This window comes from Hyperolius riggenbachi, chromosome 3 (genome assembly GCF_040937935.1).
Source record: "Hyperolius riggenbachi isolate aHypRig1 chromosome 3, aHypRig1.pri, whole genome shotgun sequence".
Lineage (NCBI taxonomy): Eukaryota > Metazoa > Chordata > Amphibia > Anura > Hyperoliidae > Hyperolius > Hyperolius riggenbachi.
This window is the reverse complement of record NC_090648.1, coordinates 505,352,440-505,364,976: the sequence shown is the minus strand read 5'-3', so window position 1 is coordinate 505,364,976 and position 12,537 is coordinate 505,352,440. Positions and strand designations below refer to the sequence as shown.

Sequence of the window (12,537 nt, the reverse complement as noted above, 5' to 3'; positions counted from 1 at the left end):
ACAAAAAAAACACACCTGGAAAACATTATCTCTCAAAAGAGCTGTTGAGGGGTGCTATTTAAGCAATAATAATCAGCCAGGAGCAAGCCATGACCAAGAACCTAACTAATCTTTCCCTAGGAGAACAAGTCTGCAGCAGCTGTCCCTAGTCTGTCTCTAGCAGGCACACGAGTTAGTGTAATGGCCGGCAAACCTGCCTTATATAAGGGGGGGGGGGCTCCAGGGCTTAGTGTAGCCTAAATGGCTACAATGTACCTGCTGACTGTGATGCAGAGGGTCAAAATTGACCCTCATAGTGCATTATGGGGCGAATCGAACTTCAGCAAAAGTTCGCTTGGTCCAGGCAAACGCGAACCCCCAAAGTTCGCCTGGAACCGTTCACTACATCTCTACTTATTTGTATACGTTTACATGTATTTCAATTTTCAAGATTTTTGCGACAGAGGTCCTTTAAACAGCCAACATTCACTATGCTGGAACAGCCTAGTCGTCTACTTCACAGGAAGTGGGATTCCAAGACCTCAATTTCTAAACAGGAAGTCAGTCAGAGCATGGGGTCTCGCAGGGAGAGGTGTACAGCTGCAGCCGAGCACAGCTATTAAACATATTTCCAAAATAGAAAATGCAGTTTCAAAAGTAATACCTACAATTCACACTAAATAACATGCACCTTCCTAATTTCATCTCTTCAATCTGAGTATTATTGGCCTTTAAACTAGGAAAACACCAAAGCCGTAGTTTACACTGTTTGCTCTGGGAAAATAAAACCTTATTTTAGACTTTTATCCACAGCCTCATTTCAATATACGCTGAAAAAAATCCATAATTTTGGTGGGACCTGAAAGTTTTATGAGTTTAGATTTAGTGCGCTCCGACATGGGAGGACTCTGAAGTCCATTTTCGTTGGCCAGGTGACGCAGACGGTGATTTAAAACAAAGCTGTGTTTGTGTTATTTATAGTAGAGTGAAAATATGGTGGGATGGAACGGGGCCTTGGAAAACTATTATTATTCCATTCCAGGTTTCAAGGCCATATTTTAGGAGATACACTTTGGCGTGGGACAGATGCAGAACAGCTGGAGAGGTGTTGGAGGCTGTTGAGCAGCAGATGTGACACTTTTATCTGTTACAAGTTTTATCTTTAGAATCCTCTTGGGAAAGTTGGACTCGGCTCATCAAAAAACACAAAACAGAGGCATCTGCTTAAAGAAAAAAGTAGGCAGTTACAATCTCACAGAACCGACGGGTTTTGGGCCGGTCCATCTCCTCATGGGGGATTCTCAGGGTTTTTTGCTGTTGAAAACAAAGAAAACCCTTGGGAATCCCCCATAACGAGATGGACCGGCCCAAAACCTGTCGGTTCTGTCAGATTTTAACTGACTTCTCTTTTTTTGCGATAGTTGTCCTTTAAATGATAAGAGAAGCGACAAAATAAATCGATTGTTACTTACCTCGGGCTTCTTCCAGCCCCTAGAAGTCACGTGTGTTCCTGAGCTTCGGTCTTCTCCCGGGCCCCGCCAGGCAGCCTCTGAAGGGTTAGTGTGTGCACATGTAAGAGCTAAAGGTACTCACGCCACTGGGAGCATACTGTGCAGTGCTACTATGCAGGCGCAGTACGCTCCCGATGACATGGGTGCAGTTGCATGCGGCACGGGCTCACGCCCGTGCATGCGCAGAAGACGCCAACACATCGGCGGGCGGCAATCCTTAAAGGCTTCCAATGGGACTCGGAGAAAACCGAAGCTGCGGCAAGGAACACACGACTTCTAGGGGCTGAAAGAAGCCCTAGTTACGTAAAGAAAGATTTATTTCATGTCCTCGCTTGTCCTATAACTAGTAACCACACCGTGGGCGGTGCATCTACTCCCTGCAGGACCTCATCTCCCAGGGACCTAGATCTTTTTCTTCTGCCGCGATCGCTGCTGTGCACGCTCCCGCACACGGTTCTCCTCGCCACCCGTTGGTGTAAAGATCACTGAATAGGAACATAGTTACCATTCACTGATCTAAGTGCCCCGTGATCAATGAATATCGGCATCAATGAGATGCCGGTGTTCATTGACACAAATGAAAGTCTATCACACACGTGTTACTTCCTGTAAAGTCAGAATCACAATCAGAAAAAAAATTTGTTTTGCAAATAAGGGCTTGTAATTAGTGATGGATGCATAAAAAATACACTATTATTTCCCAATAAAATATTGTCGCCAAATATTGTGATAGGGACAAAATGTAAACGGTGTAATAATCGGGACAAATTAGCAAATACAATTATGTGGGTTTTAATTACGGTAGCATGTATTATTTTAAAACTAGAATGGCTGAAAACTAAGAAATATTTTTTTTCTTTCTTTTTTCTTATAATTCCCGTTAAAATGCATTTAGAATAAAATAATTCTTAGCCTAATGTACCACCAAAAGAAAGCCTAATTGTTGGTGAAAAAATAAGGTTATAGATCATTTTGTTGTGATTAGTAGTGATAAAGTCATTGGCGAATGAATAGAAAGAACAGAGACTTGGAAATTTTAGGCCAATCACAATACTCGAAAGTATTTGGCCAATCAGACAATGCGGAAGTGTACATAATAGCGTACATCCGCAAAAAAATAGCGGATTCCACAAAAAGTTGGTTTTTTTCTTAAAGGAGAACTGTAGTGAGAGGGATATGAAGGCTGCCATATTTATTTCCATTTAAGCAATACCAGTTACCTGGCTATCCTGCTGATCCTCTGCCCCTAATACTTTCAGCCCTAGACCCTGAACAAGCATGCAGCAGATCAGGTGTTTCTGACATTATTGTCAGATCTGACAAGATTAGCTGCATGCTTGTTTCTGGTGTGATTCAGACACTACTGCAACCAAATAGATCAGCAGGACTGTCAGGCAACTGGCATTGCTTAAAAGGAAATCAATATGGCAGCCTCCATATACCTCTCACTACAGTTCTCCTTTAACAATTAACTAACTTTACTGACAAAAGTAACAAAAAAAAGACATTCCGCGGAAATGGGAAAGTCGGTAATTCAAATTGACGCAAACGTCCTTGGAAATCGGAAGGACTCTTGTCAGAATGTGGAATTCCGTTTGAATCAGAAAATCTGCATTCCCGGTTATCCCTACAGACCACGTATGGGCTTGTGAGCCTTTGTAATGGGTGCGAAGGGCGTATGTTTGGGTTCATGCCTACAGATGTGAGCTTACAGGTGTGCGTCAGTACATGAGCATGCGTGCATACATTATCTGTCCTCTAACTCATTAGCAGCTTCAATAGAGTTATCTCGTTTGAGATAAGTGCAATGTTTTTGACTTCAGTCTGCAGAACTCGTTGTGCTGTAAATTCTTGGAATGCTTTGATGTCTCTCTGCTAGCAGAAGATATAGAAACTGAAAGCAGAAGTCCTCTGTTATTGTCTCACACTGCCCCCTAGTGACAAGTGGCCATAAATACACATTACAGCAGCACTAATTAGAAGCAGGGAAATTTAACAAATCAGAAATAAAAAAGTGCTAAAATAAATTGACCTGGAACACTTGCAGGCCTCTAAGTAAATTAGCTGCTAATGGGTTAAGACGATTGCGCTGGTAAGTACTGAACTGTGGTGCATTTTATTTTGATGCAATGCTACTTTTGACCAGCAGAGGGGGGAATACAGTATGCAGGAGTCACAATGCAGTTTTCTTGCACATTTGACGTATTGGGCATTTTTGTTAATACAGCCATCGATTTATATACCATGATTTTGGAGGGTGTAAAATAGTAGGCCTCACCGTTCTGTCTGCAGCATGACTTTGGATGGTTCCACGTTGGGGTTTTCCCATTCCATCTGTGGGCAGTGCATGAAGTAACAGAGGGTGTAAAGGGCTTCCGGCTCCCAGTACAGGGGTCCTTGCTTGTTGTGCATCGGTGTGCCGTTCCCGTGCTGCTTGATGTTGAGGGGCTGGAGGTGGTGCATGGCCCGGGATACCAGGTCACCTGAGGACACAAAATGTACATGTGGTGAGGAAAGAAACGAGCTATTCAATACAAATCAAATAGACTGTAAGCTACATCACAGACCCGTTTTTCACCGGGCAGGTCTTCCTTTTTTTAATGCACATAATTGTAAATTTCCATTAATTTGCATGAAATGGAGCTACGGGACCCAGCCAGTCAGGTCTTCTCAATAGAATAGAGTCCTAGAACTCAACTAGCCAGCGGTCTCAACCAACCAGCACAAATCGCCGGCCGCAATCACAGTGGTGAAGGCTAACTTCTTCGGCTGTTTGTAGGCTCTGCTGTGCTTAAAGTGAACCAGAGAGGAAGCACCCTTGTGTATTTTACCATATATATCAGTGGGAACATTAGAGAAAATACTTACCCTGCTCTCCGTTTCATCCTTACTGCTAAAAGTGTCTGTTATCGGCTGTGATAAGAATTCCGGACTGAGCATTCAGTCTAGCTTTGCTGGGAATGATTATTGCTGAGTCATTATAGCAGAGCCACAAGGGGGCAGGCTTGGGCTCGAAAAGACACCAGAGAAGAAAGACTCAGCTATAATCATTCCGTAGTAAAGCCAGACTGAATGCTCAGTCGGGGATTCTTATCAGAGGTGATAACAGTCAGATTAAACAGAGAACAATGAAACAAAGAGCAGATTAGGTGCTTACTGTCATGTTCCCACTGATTTATAAGGTAAAATACATGAGGGTGCTTCGTCTCTGGTTCTCTTTAAATTACCACTATGGCGAAAAAGTAGGAAGTTAATATCTGTAAGAACCGACAGGTTTTGGGCCAGTCCATCTCCTCATGAGGGATTCTCAGGAGTTTTCTTTGTTTTCAACAGCATTTCCTGAACAGCAGTTGCGAAGTCTAAAAGTGGCCATACACTTATAGATTTGCAGCAGATTCTACTATCAGATGGATTTCTGTCAGATGCCTGTCAAGTCGAATCTGACAGGAATCTATCTGATGTGTGCCACACACTAGGAACAGATTTCCAATAGATTTCAGAATGAAATCTATTGGAAATCGATCTAAATGCATTATTGGACCATTAGATCCAATGTAACTCTATGGACCATCGATCTGCTGCCAGCAGCAGATCGACCTAAAACCTCCATCCTGTCAGATAGATCAAATCAATCAAAATCGGCCGCAAATCGATTGATCAATAGATTTAATAAACTCAATTTCCGATCAATCGATTCCATAAAATCGATGGATCGATGGCTGAAATCGACCAGTGTATGGGCCCCTTAACTGATGAAATAGTGTGCAAGTGAGTAGGGAGGCCGGCTGGTATCTTTCTATTTTGGCAGTTAAACTGCTGTTCAGGAAATGCTGTTGAAAACAAAGAAAACTCTGAGAATCCCCCATGAGGAGATGGACTGGACCAAAATCTGTCGGTTCTGTCCGATTTTAACTGCCTACTTTTTTCGCTATAGTGGTCCTATAAAGACTGGCTTCCACGGCTCCCCCAAGACTAATATACTTGCAATGACTGTATTTCAACATTTAACACAGAGTTCTTGGTGTGTATGTAGAATGAGGTATGGTAGTGTATTAGCTAGGCCTATTTTAAACATTGAGTCTCAAGTAACCAGAAAGCATATTTATCCGCATCAGCCAATCCCCATCAGTGCCGCATAACCAAGATTCTACTGTATATATATATTGCCAAATGTACAGTCATGCAGTGCACAAAATAACATTCTACCCATCAAAGAACACCTGTGGTCACCTTGTCTCTACACAGGGGTTCAGCAGTGTAACTACAAACAATGATTCCCACAGTAAAATGTTGATGTGGCCACACCCATATTCAAACTCCTTCACACTTTCCCCCGTTACCCCCTCCCCTTCATGGCCCTTTCTACACTTTGTTTGCACAGAAACTGCTTATTACAAGACAATCTGATCATTTGTCCTGAAAACTGAGTTTCAGTGAAGTGTAAATATGTCTTCAAGTGACATAATGTTTTTCCCTGTTTCTGTTTTTTTTTTTTTAGCAAAAAGAAACATTTATTTTTGGGTTAAGTAAACGTCTGCTTTAAATGAGCAACACTCAGTTCATCAACGTGGGAATCCTCGTCCTCTGTGGCTGCGAAGGCACATATTGCACCAATATTTGTCACGTCTTCGCATTTATTTGCCGAAAGAAGATGCAAGCGCAATGCTCAGTCTCCTTCCCGAGAGAGACGACTTTCACAGCTTCTAACATAAACCAGATGGGCAGATGGAAGAAGACCCAATATAGCCCAGAAATCAACCTCCATATTTACAAACGATAAGAGAGTCCTCAAAGCCTCCGCTGGCCACACCATCTCCACACTTACTATTGTGGTCGCAATGTGACTTTCTTCATGTTGCCACAAGGAAGTTGTGGTTCGGAAAGGAAAACAGCTCAGAAACATATGGCTTCCAGATCTTGTTTACTCTCTGCATACACAGTGGTTATGCTTCTTACTTCATGCACAGCAAGATCAAGTTTATAGAGGACTTCAATATCCTCCAAGTCAGAGCAGAGATAACTGGGGAAGACCGAGGGGGAGAGAGAGAGAGAGAAAGGGGAAGGTGAGATAAAGAGATGGGAGAGCAAAAGAGAGAAGGGGGTAGGAATAAAAAAATGAATGGATATGGAAAGGGGGAAGAGGGGAAATGATGGAGACAGGAGGTTAAAAGAAGAGTGGAGGAGAAGAAATGCTAGAGTACTACAGAGAAAGTTAAAGCAGAGAGGAGGCAGGAGAGACCAGGGAAAAAATGAGGTAGAAAAGTACAAGAAAGACAAGGAGCCAGAAGAAGTGAGGAGACTGAACAATGGAGGAGATAGTAGAGTAGAGGAGAGGAAATAAAAGGAAAGAGAACAGTAGAGGAGATGGAAAAGTAGATGAGATAAAAAGGACTAAAGATTAGAAGAAGTTGATGAAATGGAGAGTAGAGTGAAGAGTGGATGAGATGGTAGGAGAGGAGCTGGAAGTGTGGATAAGATGAAGAGTAGATGGAAGGGTGGATGAGATGGTAGGAGAGGAGATGGAAGGGTAGAAGAGATGGTAGGAGAGGAGATGGAAGGGTGGATGAGATGATAGGAGAGGAGATGGAAGGGTGGATGAGATGATAGGAGAGGAGATGGAAGAGTGGATGAGATGGTAGGAGAGGAGATGGAAGGGTGGATGAGATGATAGGAGAGGAGATGGTAGGGTTGATGAGATGGTAGGCGAGGAGATGGTAGGGTGGATGAGATGATAGGAGAGGAGATGGAAGGGTAGATGAGATGGTAGGAGAGGAGATGGTAGGGTGGATGAGATGATAGGAGAGGAGTTGGTAGAGTGGATGAGATGGTAGGAGAGGAGATGGTAGGGAGGATGAGATGGTAGGAGAGGTGATGGTAGGGTGGATGAGATGATAGGAGAGGAGATGGAAGAGTGGATGAGATGGTAGGAAAGGAGATGGAAGAGTGGATGAGATGGTAGGAGAGGAGATGGAAGGGTGGATGAGATGATAGGAGAGGAGATGGAAGGGTGGATGAGATGGTAGGAGAGGAGATGGTAGGGTGGATGAGATGGTAGTAAAGGAGATGGAAGGGTGGATGAGATGGTAGGAGAGGAGATGGTAGGGTGGATGAGATGGTAGGAAAGGAGATGGAAGGGTGGATGAGATGATAGGAGAGGAGATGGAAGGGTGGATGAGATGGTAGGAGAGGAGATGGTAGGGTGGATGAGATGGTAGGAAAGGAGATGGGAGAGTGGATGAGATGGTAGGAGAGGAGATGGAAGGGTGGATGAGATGATAGGAGAGGAGATGGAAGGGTGGATGAGATGGTAGGAGAGGAGATGCAAGAGTGGATGAGATGGTAGGAGAGGAGATTGAAGGGTGGATGAGATGGTAGGAGAGGAGATGGAAGGGTGGATGAGATGATAGGAGAGGAGATGGAAGGGTGGATGAGATGGTAGGAGAGGAGATGGAAGGGTGAATGAGATGGTAGGAGAGGAGATGCAAGAGTGGATGAGATGGTAGGAAGGGAGATGGAAGGGTGGATGAGATGGTAGGAGAGGAGATGGAAGAGTGGATGAGATGGTAGGAAAGGAGATGGAAGAGTGGATGAGATGGTAGGAAAGGAGATGGGAGAGTGGATGAGATGGTAGGAGAGGAGATGGTAGGGTGGATGAGATGATAGGAGAGGAGATGGAAGGGTGGATGAGATGGAAGGGTGGATGAGATGGAAGGGTGGATGAGATGAAAGGAGAGGAGATGGAAGGGTGGATGAGATGGTAGGAGAGGAGATGGTAGGGTGGATGAGATGGTAGGAAAGGAGATGGGAGAGTGGATGAGATGGTAGGAGAGGAGATGGAAGGGTGGATGAGATGGTAGGAAAGGAGATGGGAGAGTGGATGAGATGGTAGGAGAGGAGATGGAAGGGTGGATGAGATGGTAGGAGAGGAGATGGAAGGGTGGATGAGATGGTAGGAGAGGAGATGGGAGAGTGAATGAGATGGTAGGAGAGGAGATGGAAGGGTGGATGAGATGGTAGGAGAGGAGATGGAAGGGTGGATGAGATGGTAGGAGAGGAGATGGAAGGGTGGATGAGATGGTAGGAGAGGAGATGGTAGGGTGGATGAGATGGTAGGAGAGGAGATGGAAGGGTGGATGAGATGGTAGGAGAGGAGATGGGAGAGTGGATGAGATGGTAGGAGAGGAGATGGAAGGGTGGATGAGATGGTAGGAAAGGAGATGGAAGGGTGGATGAGATGGTAGGAGATGGAAGGGTAGATGAGATGGTAGGAGAAGAGATGGAAGGGTGGATGAGATGATAGGAGAGGAGATGGAAGAGTGGATGAGATGGTAGGAAAGGAGATGGAAGAGTGGATGAGATGGTTGGAGAGGAGATGGAAGGGTGGATGAGATGGTAGGAGAAGAGATGGAAGGGTGGATGAGATGGTAGGAAAGGAGATGGGAGAGTGGATGAGATGGTAGGAAAGGAGATGGAAGAGTGGATGAGATGGTAGGAGAGGATATGGAAGGGTGGATGAGATGATAGGAGAGGAGATGGAAGGGTGGATGAGATGGTAGGAGAGGAGATGGAAGGGTGGATGAGATGGTAGGAGAGGAGATGGTAGAGTGGATGAGATGATAGGAGAGGAGATGGAAGGGTGGATGAGATGGTAGGAGAGGAGATGGAAGGGTGGATGAGATGGTAGGAGAGGAGATGGGAGAGTGGATGAGATGATAGGAGAGGAGATGGAAGGGTGGATGAGATGGTAGGAAAGGAGATGGTAGAGTGGATGAGATGATAGGAGAGGAGATGGAAGGGTGGATGAGATGGTAGGAAAGGAGATGGGAGAGTGGATGAGATGGTAGGAGAGGAGATGGAAGGGTGGATGAGATGATAGGAGAGGAGATGGAAGGGTGGATGAGATGGTAGGAGAGGAGATGGAAGGGTGGATGAGATGGTAGGAGAGGAGATGGAAGGGTGGATGACATGGTAGGAGAGGAGATGGAAGGGTGGATGAGATGGTAGGAGAGGAGATGGAAGAGTGGATGAGATGGTAGGAGAGGAGATGGAAGGGTGGATGAGATGATAGGAGAGGAGATGGAAGGGTGGATGAGATGGTAGGAGAGGAGATGGAAGGGTGGATGAGATGATAGGAGAGGAGATGGAAGGGTGGATGAGATGGTAGGAGAGGAGATGGAAGGGTGGATGAGATGGTAGGAAAGGAGATGGAAGGGTAGATGAGATGGTAGGAGAGGAGATGGAAGGGTGGATGAGATGATAGGAGAGGAGATGGAAGGGTGGATGAGATGGTAGGAGAGGAGATGGAAGGGTGGATGAGATGGTAGGAAAGGAGATGGAAGGGTAGATGAGATGGTAGGAGAGGAGATGGAAGAGTGGATGAGATGATAGGAGAGGAGATGAAAGGAGAGGAGATGGTAGGAGAGGAGATGGAAGGGTGGATGAGATAAAAAGACATGCACCTGTAAGGAACGATCAGGGGCAGGTTTTATTTCAGAGCAGAAGATCAGAGAAAGAAAAGAAAAAGGAGGGAAAAGGAAAATAAAAGAAGTAAAAGGAACCAAAGAGGGAAATAAAAGGGAGGAAATGAAAGGAAAAAAGTAAAGGGAAATGGGAAAATGAAAGGAAAAGAAAAGAGAAGGCAGGGAAAGGGAGCAGTGGGTAAAGGGAAGGGTGAGGAGGAACAGGAAAGGAGGGGAAAGGTAAGGGAATAAAAGGAGGAGAAAGTGGAGGAAGGGAGGGCTAAGGTAGGAAAAGAAAGGAGGGGGAAGTTAGGCTGGGAAAGGAAAGAAAAATAAAGGAGGGGAAAGGGAGGGGCGGAGATAAAAAAGGAAAGAAAGAAGAAGGGGCGTTGAGAGAAAGGAAAGGAAAAGAAAGGAAAGGCAAGGAGAGTGACATGGAGGGAAAGAAAAGGAGGATAAAATGAAAGGGAAGGGGGAGAAAAGGAATGGGGCGTGTAAAAAAAAGAAAGAAGAAGGAAAGGAAAGGCAAGGAAAGGCGGGTTGGGAAAGCAAAAGATAGGAGAGATGAACAGAGGAGAGGAGGAGGGAACTAAGGAAGGCAGAGATATTATGTGTACAGCCAGGGCTGTTTGGATCTATCAGGATGTTGAGTAATTTATCTGGAGCACCGGCGCACTTATCAATACAGATTTTAGAAGCTTCCATTAATCTGCTTTGCTATGACCCAGTTAGACGGGAACAGCCAATGATGAATGCGGGGTCAGCGAAAAGTACCCGTTTTCTAATAAATAGGCTATATTTTCAGGATCCGAGTCAGAAGAGGCAGCACCAGAGCCATGTGAGAGATCGCGAGGAAGGCAGCGCACGGCACGCAATCCATCAGCAGCTTTATTGCAGGAATGACTGCTCCAGCCGCTTTATCCAAATATTTATTCCAGAGTCATTCTCAGCATATGGCTGCAGTCACATATATGTCTGTGTTGATGGAGACCCGAGCTGGGAGACGTGAGGTTATACGGCCACGCCCAGGCCTGGAGGCCCGAGCTGGGAGACATGCGGTTATACAGGCCAGACCCAGGCCTGAGCTGGGAGACATGAGGTTATACAGGCCAGACCCAGGCCTGAGCTGGGAGACATGCGGTTATACGCCCAGGCCTGGAGACCCGAGCTGGGAGACATGAGGTTATACGGCCACGCCCAGGCCTGGAGGCCCGAGCTGGGAGACATGTGGTTATATGGGCACTGTCAGGCCTGGAGGCCTGAGCTGGGAGACATGAGGTTATACGGCCACGCCTATGCCTGGAGGCCCGAGCTGGGAGACATGAGGTTATATGGCCACGCCTATGCCTGGAGGCCCGAGCTGGGAGACATGAGGTTATATTGCCCCGCCTTTGCCTGGAGGCCCGAGCTGGGAGACATGAAGTTATATGGCCACGCCTATGCCTGGAGGCCCGAGCTGGGAGACATGAGGTTATATGGCCACGCCTATGCCTGGAGGCCCGAGCTGGGAGACATGAGGTTATACGGGCCATGCTCAGGCCTGGAGGCCCGGGCTGGGAGACATGAGGTTATATGGCCACGCCTATGCCTGGAGGCCCGAGCTGGGAGACATGAGGTTATACGGCCACGCCCAGGCCTGGAGGCCCGAGCTGGGAGACATAAGGTTTCATGGCCACGCCTAGGCCTGGAGGCCCGAGCTGGGAGACATGAGGTTATAAGGCCACGCCCAGGCCTGGAGACCAGAGCTTGGAGACATGAGGTTATGCAGGCCACACCCAGGCCTGGAGGCCCGAGCTGGAAGACACAAGGTTACATAGGCCACACCCAAGCCTGGAGACCCGAGCTGGAACACATGAGCTTATACAGGCCACACCCAGGCCTGGAGGCCCTAACTGGGAGACATGAGGTTATACGGGCCACATCCAGGCCTGGAGGCCCGAGCTTGGAGACATGAGGCTATACAGGCCACACCCAGGCCTGGAGGCCCGAGCTGGGAAACATGAGGTTACACATTTTTATTGGTCATTTTTTTAAGAATGTTTGATACAATTTGATTAATAAAGTAAACTTTTTTGGAATAACATCCTATGTGATTTGTGCTCAGTCGGGTCATACCTACTTTTATTCTAATCTCGCTGTTTTTGGAATGAGGTTATACAAGCCACGCCCAGGCCTAGAGGCACGAGCTGGGAGACATGAAGTTAAACAGGCCACGCCCAGGCCTGGAGGCCCGAGCTGGAAGACAAAAGGTTACATAGGCTACAGCCAGGCATGGAGACCTGATCTGGGAGACATGAGGTTATATGGGCCACATCTGGGCCTGGAGGCCCGAGCTGGGAGACATGAGGTTATATGGCCACGACCAGGCCTGGAGGCCAGAGCTGGCTGGGAGACATGAGGTTATACAGGCCATGCTCAGCCCTGAGAGATATAAAAGCTGCCCCTCTGTTTGCGAAGCCCAAAGCCCCCTCGGTCTGCAGCATTCAATCCCACCTCAGCCTATAGCATATACTTTATCCTGGAGAGTTTAGAGAGTGGATAGGATGACATTTGCTGTTTGTTTCTCATTTTGTTTGATTTTTCCCACA

General features: G+C 46.5%; 1 protein-coding gene across 3 annotated transcripts in view; it reads right to left on the bottom strand.

Annotated features, from left to right (window-relative positions):
• The window catches only part of ABTB3 (ankyrin repeat and BTB domain containing 3), a 349,230-nt gene that overhangs the window by 96,976 nt on the left and 239,717 nt on the right, over window positions 1-12,537 (bottom strand). For all 3 annotated transcript variants that reach the window (XM_068278352.1, XM_068278353.1, XM_068278354.1), the window contains one exon: window positions 3,769-3,973. In XM_068278352.1, the coding sequence (XP_068134453.1) occupies window positions 3,769-3,973 (205 nt within the window). The remainder of the gene's footprint in view (window positions 1-3,768; window positions 3,974-12,537) is intronic.